At 55.1% G+C, this 14,054-nt stretch overlaps 1 protein-coding gene and 1 long non-coding RNA gene across 2 annotated transcripts in view; one reads left to right on the plus strand and one right to left on the minus strand.

Moving 5' to 3' along the window:
• The window catches only part of LOC309520733, a 274,646-nt gene that overhangs the window by 60,364 nt on the left and 200,228 nt on the right, over positions 1–14,054 (plus strand). The window lies entirely within an intron of this gene.
• The window catches only part of KIRREL1 (kirre like nephrin family adhesion molecule 1), a 107,641-nt gene continuing 102,742 nt past the window's right edge, over positions 9,156–14,054 (minus strand). Inside the window, exon 15 of the mRNA XM_082202153.1 lies at positions 9,156–13,959. Coding sequence (XP_082058279.1) covers positions 13,495–13,959 — 465 coding nt within the window. The 3' untranslated portion in view covers positions 9,156–13,494. The remainder of the gene's footprint in view (positions 13,960–14,054) is intronic.

Here is a 14,054-nt window from a genome sequence, read left to right on the forward strand (position 1 = left end):
TTGACTCCACAGAGTGGGAAGTACGGAGACAGGTTGCTTGTCTTACTGTGTTCTGTGAAGTGGGACTATTGTCCTTTGTTCTTTTTCTCTTTGCTGTCTGATGCTAGAGAGAGAGGGAGCCACGTTGCAGTGCTCCGTGGGTGTTTATATGCAAATAAAGTAGATTAGCCAAAATGCTGAGTTGCTGAGGTCTGTTATGTGAAATGCACAAACTCTGCGGATCCCTAAGTGTGCCGGTGTCAGTGATGTTTGGGCTGAAGAAAGCTTTTGAAGCTCCCAAATGATCGAGCAGGAGGGAGAGAACATGCCAGTCGGGCATGTGTCTCTGCCAGGGTCCTACTCAACTCTTGACATCAGAAGAGCCCGGCAGGGTTAGACCAATAGCCCATCTAGTCCAGCTTCCAGTTTTCATAGTGGACCCTCAAATGCACCAAAAGGGAAACCCGCAAGCAGAAACCCCTCCTGCGGTTTCCAGCAACTGGTATTATTCAGAAGCATCACTGCCTGTGCAGAAAGAGCATAGCCATCATCGTGAGCATCCTTCAGTGACCCTTTCCTCCTCCATGAATTTGTCCCATCCTCCTTTCAATCCATCCAGGTTGGTGGCCATCACTGCCTCTTGTGGCAGGGAGTTCCACACAACTCTGTGTGACTAAATCCTTTCTTCTCTCCACCTGCCAGAGGTGGCCTGGCGGCCTCCATTAACTTCCCTTTCCTCCTTCCCAGCCTCAAGGGCTGCCAGCCACAATGCCTACTGGAGAGCTGATTTCAAGACTCCAGGTGGCTGGCCCAGGAGAGCTCACCCTGATCTGGGCCCAGGAACTGCAAAGAGGGCAAGAGTAGCTGCAGCCAGAGCTAAGGACGGGTGGAGCCAAGTAATTCCAGTTTCATCTGCATGCTCCTCCCTGCTAAGCTCTTAAAGGGGCAACACTGAGACAGCCACGCTACCCCTTGGACTTTGCCCCCCCCCCAGCGAAATATTTGAGGGGGCTGGGAATGGAGAGGCATTGCCATTCAAATGGTGTGTGCACACCGTGCCTTGTGATTGATTGTGTGCTGCAGGGCTTGCCTCCCTCCTCCAATATTTTATTCAAGCAGATGGGCGCTGGCTGAGCTTGGCGGGGCAGCTGAGAACCTAAGGGGAGCCTGGCTGCTGGAGCAGACCAAGAGGGGGCCAACTAGCCCAGCAGCCTGTTCCCTCCCCATGCCCGGGCCTAAAGAGACACCCGGAGCAGGACCTGAGCCCAAGAGCCCTGTCTCCTCCGGGGGCCATTCAGAAGCAGTCTCAAATCTTATTTTAAAGCCAGCCAAGTCGGTTGGAGTCTGCCAGGCTTCTGAATCCCTGGAAACTGCAGGAGGGGAGAATTGGTCTTGCTCCCGGTCCCGCTTGCAAGTTTCACGCAGGGATCCGGTTGGCCACTGTGAGAACAGAATGCAGGAGGAGGTGACCCACTGGCCTGATCCAGCAGACTCTCCTTCTGTTTATATGTCAGTATGACCGGCCCAAGGTCACCCAGTGAGCTTCATGGCTGAGCGGAGGATTCGAACCCTGGTCTCTCCCAGGTCCCAGGCAGACACGCCAGTTGCCACTGGCTGGTGGGGCCATGACACCCCAGGCCCTGCAAAGCATCTGAGGCGCTGAACTGGCCAAACACTGCTTGGACTGGTGGCCTCCGTCTTAGGCATTTCTGTTTGCAATGGGGAGGGGATGAGCACTAAGCCTCTTTCCACCTGCATTAGATCTATTACTCGGCCAGTCGTGTAACTTAATCAAGCTTTAGCTTCCCAATGCCTGCATTTTACACCTGCCCCCCCCGCAAAGGTGACTGTGAGATTTTGCAAGAAAACCCACTTCTTTATATATGTGTGTGTGTTATATTTTATTTTTGTTACCGATCAGCGAGGGCTCCGCTCGGAAAATAAAGCATCCACTCTCTCAAGTGAGCAGGCGATAAAAGCGCTGGCAGTGGAAAGAATGAGCGCTGTATATCAGAGGCCTCCGAGGGACGAGACTCTGCTCCAGAATGCAAAGGAGGAGGCTCCTTGCAGGGAGAAAGCAAGCCAGGCCACTGGGGGCTTTCCCATGGATGCACTAGGTGTCTACATGCGGGGAGAAGAGGGTTTTGCTTTTTAAAAATGAACAAACAAAATGAGAGGCATTCGAAAATTTGACCTTCCCACCGCCCCACGTGCCTCCCATCATCTGTAGTGAAACAGCCCAAGAAGGTCCTTGCCACGTGATTCTGGTATGGTCCTTTCCAGGTCTAAGCCACATGATTCTAGAAAATGTGCCTCCTCCATTGCTAGGCTGCACTCACGCGGCACCTTGTTCTGGTTTCCCTGAGTGCTAACTTCCACATTATATTTGAGCTTTCATAAAAGCCGCTTCTGGAAATATAGCAGAACCTAGTGCAAGTTCATGTAATTTGCTTCCAGGAAGAAGAAGAAGAAAAAAACACGCGCTTGCAAATAACAGGGAAACGAGAGCTAAACTTGCTCTGGATTCCGCTGCATTTCCAGAAGCAGCTTTCGCGTCGTGCAGAAGCTCAGATACAATGCGGAAATTCACAGGAGAAGGTCAGGAAGTCGAGATAAACTGCCGTGTGAACTGAGCCTCAGCTTCCCCACTTCAGTCCAAGCCCTGGAGAAGCCATGCATGCCAACAGCTTACAGCAGGCATCCCCAAACTCGGCCCGCCAGATGTTTTGGGACTACAACTCCCATCATCCCTGACCACTGGTCCTGTTAGCTAGGGATGATGGGAGTTATAGTCCCAAAACATCTGGAGGGCCGAGTTTGGGGATGCCTGGCTTACAGCAAGGGTGAAGGATGTTTTTCGGTTTGGGGGCTGAAATCCACCCCCAATCTTCCGGGAGCTGCATGGCAGAGATAGGCGGGGCCAGAGGCAAAAGTGGGTGGAGCAACGAATGCATATTTTACATCATAGTGCAAGCAGATAAATAACGGTAGGTACTGCTCCGGGGGAAAGGTAAATGGCCTTTCCGTGCGCTGCTCTAGTTCGCCAGAAGCGGCTTAGTCCTGCTGGCCACATGACCCGGAAGCTGTACGCTGGCTCCCTCGGCCAGTAAAGCCAGATGAGCGCCACAACCCCAGAGTTGGTCACGACTGAACCTAATGGTCAGGGGTCCCTTTACCTTTAGGCCAATCCCCGCCCCCCCAGCAGTGTGTCTTCCCAGCAGGCCACCAGGGGGCAATATCAGAGCCAAAGCACTCAACGCAGCTGGGAAGCCGGACTGGCGAGGGGCGTGGTCTGAGGGGGCGTGGCTGAGGAGGGTTCAAAGGGCCGGACAGAGAGGGCTGGAGGGCCACATGCGACCCTTCCCCACCCCTTAAGGAACACGATTCTTCCTTTCCCTCTCCTTGCAGGTAGAAGGAGGCAAGATGCAGATTTATGCAAATGCTGTTTGACTCACTCGCCTCTTTTTCGCCCTCTTTCTTTCTTTCTAAAAGTGCAGGGACCCCCCAGTTGAGCAGCGATTTCTCTCCCTCTCTCTTCCTCCCTCTGTAATTACAGATCATCTCCTCTCCCCGGCACGCATAATTATGACACTAGGGATGGAGAGCACAAAAAAATAAAAATCCCCCTTGAGGTGGGAGGGTGAGAGAGCGGGAGCGCGAAGCGAGGCTTAATCTGTGTTGTTTGCTAAGTAGATTTTACTCCTCCCATAAAAATGATGCGATGCAGGAATGCAGATGTTTATGGCTCCTCTCGCTTCAGCAGAAAATGTGCCGTTGCAGGTTTCCTTTCCTCCAAAGAAATGGGGGGAGAGGAGTCTGGAGAGATCACCGGAGGAATCTTCTGGCACGCGATGTGCGAGTTCGGCAGGACGTGGGAGAGACGCCGCCCTTACCCACAGTAGTCTTCGCGGTGAAACAAATAACCACCCGAAATTATTCAGCCTCCGGTGAATCATTTCCAGAACACCTCGTCATTTGTCCGAGGGCTTCTCTTCCCGCCCCTCTCTCGCCCTCGCCGGCGCGTTGAGTCACAAGCTCCCGTTTTATCACAGGCTGGATAAACTCGAACTTAATATAGCCAATTTGTTTAAAGGCAATTTCTGTGGAATTGGGAGCGGCTGGCAAATGGGGTCGTATTTTGGGACCGAAGCGAGAATGATGGGGTGGTTGGAGATGCACATGCTCGGGAAGGGAATCTTTCCCCCCAAAATAAGCAACCACCTCTATGAATTCTTCTTCTGGGCTTCCTGTAATGGGCATCTGCTTGGCCCCTGGGAGAGCAGGAGGCCGGACTAGACTGGCCTTCCTGGGCCTGATTCAGCAGCCAGGCTCTTCTCAGGTTCTTATGAAAGAGGGCATCAAATTGCAGCCACTGCTCTACCCGGGATTTGTTGTTTAGTCGTGTCCGCCTCTTCGTGACCCCCTGGACCAGAGCATGCCAGGCACTCCTGTCTTCCACTGCCTCCCGCAGTTTGGTCAAACTCATGCTGGTCCCTTGGAGAACACTGTCCCACCATCTCGTCCTCCGTCGTCCCCTTCTCCTTGCGCCCTCCATCCTTCCCAACATCAGGGTCTTTTCCAGGGAGTCTTCTCTTCTCATGAGGTGGCCAAAGTCTTGGAGCCTCAGCTTCAGGATCTGTCCTTCCAGGGAGCACTCAGGGCTGATTTCCTTCAGAATGGATGTGTTTGCTCTTCTTGCAGTCCATGGGACCCTCAAGAGTCTCCTCCAGCACCAGAATTCAAAAGCATCCATTCTTTGGCGATCAGCCTTCTTTATGGTCCAGCTCTCACTTCCATACATCACTACTGGGAAAACCAGAGCTTTAACGATACGGACCTTTGTTGGCAAGGTGATGTCTCTGCTCTTTAAGATGCTGTCTAGGTTTGCCATCGCTTTTCTCCCAAGAAGCAGGCGTCTCTTAATTTCGTGACTGCTGTCACCATCTGCAGTGATCATGGAACCCAAGAAAGTCAAATCTCTCACTGCCTCTCACTACCCGTGATTTACCTGGGTGTAAACCTCGTTGAAATCAAGGCAGGCTAGTTTCTGAGTAGACACGGGCAGGATTACATGCTTGGTCTGGGATGAACTCTTGCAGATTTTGCAAAGCCTTTTCAGAGGTGCAACACCAGCCCTGCGTCCTCCTCGATGGGTATTTCAAAGGCCAGTAGCCATTGCGGCTGAGTGTACATTGCGGCAATGGGCTTCTGAATGACACCAGTTCCTGGCCATTTCACGTGGGGAGAGCCACGCGGCTCCTGCCTGTGGATTTCCCAAGGAGTCAGGCTTCTGGCTGGCCCCTGTGAGAAGAGGAGGAGGCTGCGCTAGGTGGGCCACTGGCCTGATCCACGAGGGTCTTGAAGAGCCTCCAAGTCCAGAGGCAGTCTATCTCGATTCCTAGGGGGCTTTTTGGCCGCGGTGAGAACAGGAAGCTGGGGTAGATGGGTCCTCACTCTTCCGCCCCGTAGGCAGTATCTCCCAGCTTCATTCCCTGACAGCTTCTCCAGGGACGAGGAACGGCTCCCTCCTGCATGAAAACCTAGAGAACCGCTGATGGTCATCTCGAGTCTAGACAGGGCGGAGCTGGATGGGCAAAGGGTTTGACTCTGCTGAAGGCGGTTTCATCGGTTCCTGGCTAAACCAGCGCTTCATTCAGAAATCATGAGGACTGGAATCTTTCTTCATTTGAATGGGACTGCCGTGCAACGCAGCCACTTTGCACGCAGAAGGTCCCGGGTTCAGTCATAAGAACAAATGAAGACCCAGGTGGATGAGGCCACGAGGGGCCCATCTGGTGCGGCCTCCTGTTCTCACCACGGGCGCCCAGACGCCCTTCAGGGAAAACCCGCCCCAGAAGCCCCTCTCCTCTTGCGCCTTTGTAAGCCTTCCTGCCTCCGACCCTGGAAGAGCATCGGGGCCACTAGGATGCGTCAATAGCCTTCTCCCGCTCCCTGAATCTGCGCGATCCTCTCTTAAAGCCGCCCAGGCTGGTGGCCCTTGCTGCCTCCTGCGGAAAGGAGTTCCGCAGGTGGATCCATGCGCGCTCTCCAGGTGGGGCCACGAAGGAGCTGCCCCGCCCTGGCCACCACCTGCACCCCCGGAGAGCTGCTGCTGCTGCTGCCAGCCGGTGAAGACAGCCCTGCTTTACCCGGGAGTCAGGCTCCTCGCCTGGCGGCTCCTTGTCTCCCCCCCGCCTCTGAACCAGACCTCACAGATGTTCCCCGTTTCATCCTACACGCTCCCCAGGCGGCCTGTCAAATCAAGGCAGGACAAAAATACGTTGAAAGCGAAGCTCTTCTTTTAAAAAAATGTATTAAAAAGTGGGGAATCAAAAGAGAGCCCCCTCCCCGGCTTCTAATGGCTTGTAGCCCTGTCGAAGTCTGCGGGGGAACATCAGCGAGGAGGCGAGAGCAGCGCGCCGAGCGATTCCTGAACAGCCGCGAGCGCCAGCCCCTTTCATCCTGGAATAAATTTGAATACATCTCTGCCTCCCGGAATACGCCCGCCACCTGGCGCGGAAAAGAGGGGGCTGCTCTCCGTCGGGGGGAGGGAGCGGGCATCGCTTGTCTCGGGGGCCGGAGGCGCAGAAAAGGCCTCCCTTCCTCTCGCCACTCTTCCCCGGACCAGAGAGAGAGAGAGAGGGCAGGGGCGCAAAAAGAGGCGCAAAGCCCTGCGGGGCGGGGGAGTCGGCGAGCTGCCCCGATTTGGGCAGAGTCGTGGCTCCAAAAAGAACTCCCCTCCCAATCATTTACTACTTCATTTTATTGCATTTCCCTCTCACCTTTCCTCCAAGGAGCTCAAAGTGACGCGCCTCGTGGCGCTTCCTCGCCCTCATTGAAGCCTCACAACCACCCCGTGAAGCAGATTAGGCGGAGAGGCCCCTAAGGGCACCTCTGAGAACTTCAGGGCCGAGGGGGGTGGTGGTGGATTTGAACCCTGGCCTCTCCCCGGCGACCTAGTCCGACACACTGCCCGGGCTGCCCTGGCCGTGACAGAACTGTGAATGATTCCTTTGCGTACGCACTGATGGAGGAATTCAACAGGAGTAAAACAATAGGCTCTGAATGGGCGGGGGGGGGGCTGGGTCGGGGGAAGAGCCTGTGGTTTGTCTTGTGGATTTTCGTTCATGTATGTTATGGGTTGTAGAAGGGACTTTTTTTCAGAAGCCCCTTTCTTAACACCCCAGCCTGCCGCCCATGAATTTTGCAACTTTATACTCAAGCAAAACACGCACATCGAAAAAGCCACTTCCATGCTCCCAGTCCTCTTGGAGGTCTCAATTCATTCTTCTAGACCTCTTGGAAGCGCCTCTGAGACAGCAACCCCTCCATTTCCACAAAGCCCCATGGTCTATCCATTGAGCCCCGCAAAACCTGGCTTTTGCCCAGAAACTTCGGGGCTGAGGTTGCCAACGTGGCGCCCTTGAGAAGCTCCCAGCAGCCCCCATGAGGAGCGGTCAGGGATGATGCAGATGGGAGTTGAGTCCCGCCACACCTGGGGGACCCGAGACCTTTCCCCCCGTGACTTGGACAGGAGCTGGCCTGGGCGCCTTTGCCTCTGGCTTTCCCGCCTCTGTTTCCCTGGTCGCGAGGCCTCCGCTGCCTCTTTCCCTCCCTCCATTAATTCTCTTCTCGTCGCCATCCTTTGCGATGAAATAAAAAGTCATTTGGTCCATTTGTCTTCCAAAGGCCTGATATAAATCCAATATCCTCAGCTCCACGATCCATCCGTCGGAGCCTCTGCGCATCCTTCTATCTCCTCCTTGTTTCCCAATAAGCTCCCCCCCCCTCTCTCTCTGCTTCCCCTCTTCTCCTTCAGGGGTCCTCTCTCTCCATCCCTTGCCGGGAGCCCCCTTTCGCTCCCTCCCTCCTTGCATTAAGGCTCCTTTCTGAAGCATCCCATCACCGCCCCCATCCCCATCAGCAGCTATTCCTCTTTCAGCCGCTCGCATCTATTTTTCTGCCTCCTTCGGATCAGCTCCGCGGCGCACCTTCCCACCTCCCTCTACCTCGCCCCTGCCCATCCACGGAGCCCAGTAAAGGGTCCCGAGAGCAGGGAAGCAAATGACTCGGCTCTTGGGTAATAAAAGCCGGGCAGGCAAACTTGCCTCTGTACGGAGATGAAATCATTCAGCCTCGCCGGCTTGGAAGATCTGCCGGTGCTCTGCGGAAGAACCTGGCTGCTGCTGGTCCATCCAGCCTCCTCTTCTCACAGAGGCCAAATGCCCTCAAGAACCTAGGAATCAAGATAGACTGCTTCTGGACCTGGAGGCTCCATCGGAACAGATGGAGAGCCTTGTTGCTGGATCAGGCCAACCAGATGCCCGTTATAGGAAACCTGCAAACAGGATCTGAGCTCAACAATTCCTCTCCCCTCCAGCTGACAAGGCAGAGCCATCCTGGCTGGGAGCCTTTGATAGGCCTCTCCTCTCTGAATCTGGACATATTCTTTCCTTGTTGATGCCCGAAGAAAGGAAAGAGGGTGGTGCAGTGCTATTTTTGTAAAAAAGCAATAAAAAAGAATGCTTAAAAATATGCACGTGTGTTTCACAGAAACTACACTGCAAGATTTGGACAGGTGAATTCTCAGTCATCTGCGCCAACCAGTCCTCCTGTAAGATCTGGTGAGTCAAGTTGGTTAGCAATGAACTTCTCTTCCATGGCCGCGGCCACAAGACGCATCAGGGGTCCACAATGCCAGGACCTGTGGAGAGCATCCCCCCTAGACTCAGCAGCTGCAAGATTACAATGGATCCACCCCAGGCTCCTTGGATCCAGAGTGCTGGGGTTCAGCCTTGCAACGGGTTGGAAGAACACTTCACCCAGGCTGGAGAATCCATTCCAGATCCTGGCCTGAAACTGGATTCCCAAAGGAAAACCCGTCCCCCTGCAACTCATGGCATTGGGGCTAGCTTGTTGGACTAGGCCTTGGAAGAGATCTGGGTTCGAATCCTCACTCGGCCATGAAGCTCACTGGGTGCAGCCTTGAAGGCCAGTCTCTGGCTCTCAGTCTCACCCACCTGGCAGGGTTGCTCTGAGGAGGGGAAGAGCCATGCGCAGCACCTTCAGCTCCTTGGAGGAGGAAAGGGGGGGATGAAAAGCAATAAATGCAAGAGAAATGCAACATGCTGCCCTCCCTCCGCCCTCCCTGAAATGATCACAGGGGTCTCCAGCTCAACTTTTTTTTTTAACATTTAACTTTATATATATAAAAAATTAAATATATATAATATATTGTGTTTAAGACTAAAAATATAGTACATAATATTTTTTTAAGAATGAGAAAAAAACCATTTTTTAAAAAAAGGAAGGTCGGTGTAGAGGGAGAGGGAGGAGTGAAAAAGATTCACAGATATATGTCTCCAGCAGGGGGGTGGAATTAACACAGAAATGAGCTGGGGGGGGGGAGACATAGTAACTCCCCCCACCCAGACACACACACACACACACACATTCTCCCTGCGTACCCAAAGGCAGCCTGGCCGGGGGAATCCCATACGGAACAACCAGTGCTGTCAGCTCTGACCTCAGAGCGCATCCCCGCTCAAACGCTTTGGAGTGATTATTGCTGGATTTCCCGACTGTCTCAAGGGGGGGGGTGTCTTGTGCTCTTGGGCAGCAAATGACGCTGAGCCCCGAAACCTCATGGAGATAGCGCTCCCCACATTTTGTGGTTCTGCCTACTCAGTGGATAGATCCGGTGCCTGTGTGAAAAGGATCTAGGGGGTCTTAGCAGATCACCAGCTAAACATGAGTCAACCGTGTGACGCAGCAGCAAAAAAGGGGAATGCAATTCGATGCTGCATCCACAGTAAGTCTAGTGTCCAGATCTAGGGAAGGAATCGTCCCGTTCTGTTCTGCCTTGGTCAGACCCCACATGGAGTCCCATGCCCAGTTCTGGGCACCTCAGTTTAAGGAGGATATGGGCAACTGGAAGACGGGCGCAGGAGGGAGACTGCGAGGATCAGGCTCTGGGAACTCAGCCTTGCGAGGAACGGGTGATGGAGTTGGGTCTGCTTAGCCTGGAGAAGAGAAGACTGAGGGTGATATGAGAGCCCTCTTCCAGGGTCTGGAGGGCTGCCCCACTGAAGGCGGAGCAAGCTTGTTTGCTGGTACTCCAGGGGGCAGGACCACAACCCATGGATTCCAATGACGAGAAAGATGATTTTGACTAAAAATTAGGGATAATTTTCTGACAGTAAGAGCCATTTGTCACCTTGGAAGGTGGTGGCCTCTCCTTCGCTGGAGGATTTTGAGCAGAGGGCGTTGGGTGATCCTCAGCTGCGATTCTGGCATTGCAACTCTGCCGTGACGTGAGTCTATGACTCCATGATTGAGAGAGAGAGAGGGGGGGGGGACCAGGGTGACTGGAGTCTAAGATCAGGAAGTGCGAGAGGAAGAGGCTTTGGAAGGAGACATTTCCCTTCTCCCCTCAAAGATCTCTCCATTTTTTGCAATTCATCTAAGCTTCTCCTGGAGCAAAGAAGAGTGTGATGTGTGTAAATATCCATCACAAAGAGACTTCATTCAAAGGGGTGGGTGAGCACCTCACTGTGGCCACATGCAGTATTGCACCAACCAAGCTGCTTCCTCGAAAGGAAGGGAGCTCACGGCTGACGGGTCAGGCAGCTCCTTTTCCTTACAAAAAAGAGGAGAAAATACTTTGAAAATACCACTTGAAAAAGCAGCCTAAGGGACCTTGTAAATCAAATATGTTGCCTGATGAGAGACCCCCGACCCCTCTTCCCAGCCTCTCTGCCGGGGAGGAAAAAGCGATAAAGACAAATCCAAGAGCAGGAATCGAACCTTGGCAGGTGAAGGGTGCCAGAACGCCCACTGCCTCCTTCTGCTCCCTGACCAGGCAGAGTTGCAGTTGCTGGAGGCAACCACAAGATGGTGCTCTGTGTGGGCACATTCTTATGCCCAGGGGCTTCAAGGTCATGTGCAGAGGGCACCCGCTGCCAAAGAAACCTGTTTTCATCTTGCAGCTGGAAATGTAGCATGCAAAGGCGGGAGTAAGTGAGAATCTCACTTTGTAGGTCCGCAGGGAGTCCAGTTGTGCATCTCTGGGCCCTGTTTGCTCACCTGAGAGATGGACCATGCCAAGAAGAGGGGAGGGGAGAGCAAAAAGGGAGGATAAAATTGTGGGGCGTTTGGAACACGCAAGAAGCCGAAGTTCTTTGCTTCCTGCAAAACTGCTGGATGGAGAAGCCCCCCACCTGGAACTTTGCATCTACCACCCCCTGCCTCCCCCACCCCAGACTCCGCTGGTGGAGACTCTGCTCAGTGCTTTAGGTCAGCCTCCCCAATGTGGGGCCCACCGGGCGCTGTGGGACTCCAACTCCCATCAGCCCCAGTGCCACACGGCTGTACCATCTCGGGGCTGGCAGGGGTGTCGCCCCAAAGGATGCCTAAGGCTGTTCTTAGTGGCCAAATCAAGCTCAGATTTTTTAAGGCACAAAAATTTAAAAAGTGGGGGAGCGGGTTTCCTTGAAGAGGAGAAGAAGATGAAAGAGAAGAGGGAGGGAAGACGCACAAATGTCAAAAAACCCAAAATGGCATAAAGAGAGAAATAAGTTTAACCCAACCGTCTGCGTTGGAAGTGCAGAAGATTGGCGGTCAAGGGATGGGAGGAAGAAGCAGAGGGTGGGAGGCAGGTGGATCCTTTGGGTGGCAAGGAGTGGCAAAGAAAGGGGAGGCAGAGCCCCCTTTTTGGAATGTGCAAAGTAGGGAGAGGGCGATGGGAGGGGGGAGACGTCTGCTGGACACAGGAAAAGGTTCCTTGGGACGGACGCTCCTTCCTTGGAGGTGTTTAAGCAGAGGTGGGGGGCCCTGTCAGGGAGGCCTGAGCAGGGATTCCTGGAATGCAGGGGGTTGGACTAGATGACCCTCGCGGTCCCTTCCAGCCTGGCGATTTCCAGCCGGGACACTTGAGCTGCCCCATCTCTCAGCGCGACTCTCCCTCCACCCCACAGTTAAAAAACCCTCCAACCACCCACAGCCAGCGAATCCGTTTCCCCCCTTCAAAGTGCCAGGGAGAAAGCGTGTGGCTGGCAAGGAGGGGAGGCTGGCAGGGAGCAGGAGCAGGGGGTGGACGGGGGGCAGCCCCTAAAAGAGCCCCCTCCTCCAGGGAATGATTCAGGGGTGTGTCCTGCCCTCGTAGGGGCGAGGCGGGAAGAGAGACTCCCACCCTCCGTGGGCTTCAGCTTCCTGAGAGTCTTGGCTGGTGTTCTGATTTTTCTACCTAAACCTCTTAAGCTGCTGGTCCTCATGGCCAGGAAATGAGCCTGGAGAGAATGGAAGCCAGGTGGGAGGGGGTGTTTGAGCAAGACAGCCAGAGGTCACAGGGACGGGACCCAGGAGAGCTCCTGGGCCTTTTCCCTCGGGAGGTTTCTCCCCTAAGAGCCCCCTCCCCCCCAGCACCCACCCCCCCAACTGTGGGGCGAGGAGGGATAAAGTCTTGGAAGCAGGTGAGACGAGCATCACAATGGAACTCATCCCATTCTCTCCTCCAGGCCTCTGGATTTGGTGGTGAGGGTGAAGAGGCAAAGGACCCCAGGCAGGATCCTTTGGCGTACCAAATCAACTCCCACATGGCAGCGGGGTGGACTAGATGATCCTTGGGGGGCCCTTTCAACCCTACAATTCTGCGAGTCTATGAAATTCTGCAAGGAGCTCAGTCACGGCCTCAAGGTGGGCAGGACAAGGCTCTCTCGATGTTTTCGGGCGGGTGAAACGTTAGCCCCAGACCTCGATCAACTCACACCCCAAGGGACGTGGGGCTGCGTTGCACTGGTGTGGGGAGATGTGAAAGTGTGTGCCGCCAGAGAGGCCTGTTTGCATGGCTCTCTGTGACAAAGAAGGGTGTTTCCACCTGCTTTGACAGAGGAGGTGTCGTTGCACCAAGCGCAGAACAGAAGAAGAGCTGGGGACCCCATTTGGTAATCAAGTCGCTAGTCCACATGACATAGAAATCAGCCTCTCTCTGTCTTGCACTCATTAGGATGAGAACCCCCCTCCGACTGCAACGCACGGCTCCCCGCGTACCCCCAGATCCTTGTTTGGGGCCAAGCCAAACACCAGCACAGCCACACTGCCCCCCCCCGCTGGTTTGGTCATTTCCAACCTTCCACCTCCTTGCAGGTGTCCACCGCAAGACTAAGGGGCTGCCTCAGGCAGAGAGGAGGGTCCAGTCTCACAAGATGCCCCCCTTTTTCGCTCGACACCCTTGCAGCCCCCCATGACTCGGAAAGGGCCCCCCTCTCCCCATCACAGCAGTGTTTCATGCGATGAGGAAGAAAAATATTTCTGAGAAACGGCGGAAGGAAGCTCGGGGATTTTGAAAGACGGACCCCCGGGTATCGCCCTCGTCAGAGGTCGGGGGGAGGTCTGCGAGTCCAGCCTGCAGGAGGGGGGGGCGAAGGGGGCCGGGTTTTGGGGGGCGGGGAAGAGCCCCTGAATATCAGGGGGAGTCGTGAGGTACCTTCCGCCTGCCCTCCCCAGTCCCGGCTGCTTTCAGACGTGAGTCTGCATCCGCTGCTGGAATCGATGCCCGTAGTCCGGGGAGGTGTAGGAGAAGCGGGTGGCCGTGGTGTATTTGCCCAGGGGGTCGTAGGTGTCGTAGGGGGCTCGGTCCAGGGCGGGCGGAGGGGGCTGGGTGTAGCCCAGGCGGTAGGTGGCATAGCCAGCGCTGGGGGGGAAGGCCCCGTGGCCCCCGTAGTTCTCGTAGGAGAGCTGGCTGGCCGTCTCGGCCGTGGAGGCGCCCGCAGCGGGGCCCGGGACGGGCTCAGCGCTGTACTCCGAGGCCGGTCCCCGGCTGTAGGTGCTGAGCTGGGCGTAGCCACTGGAGTGGGAGAGGCAGGACGAGGGCCGCGCCTCGTAGCGGGAGGGGCCGGGGTTGCGGTAGTCGCCGTAGAGCACTGTGCGCGAAGACGGGCGGTCCTCGTGGGCGCGGACGTTGTAGTAGCCGTTGGTCGGGTCCTGGAAACGAAAGAGGGGAGAGCAGGGAGAGTCAAGCCAAGGAACTGACTGGGAGGCAGCGCCGTGCAGTGGTTGGAGGGCGTCGTGGTTGGCAC

This window comes from Podarcis vaucheri (genome assembly GCF_965113315.1).
Source record: "Podarcis vaucheri genome assembly, chromosome: 16".
In the NCBI taxonomy this organism is placed as follows: domain Eukaryota; kingdom Metazoa; phylum Chordata; class Lepidosauria; order Squamata; family Lacertidae; genus Podarcis; species Podarcis vaucheri.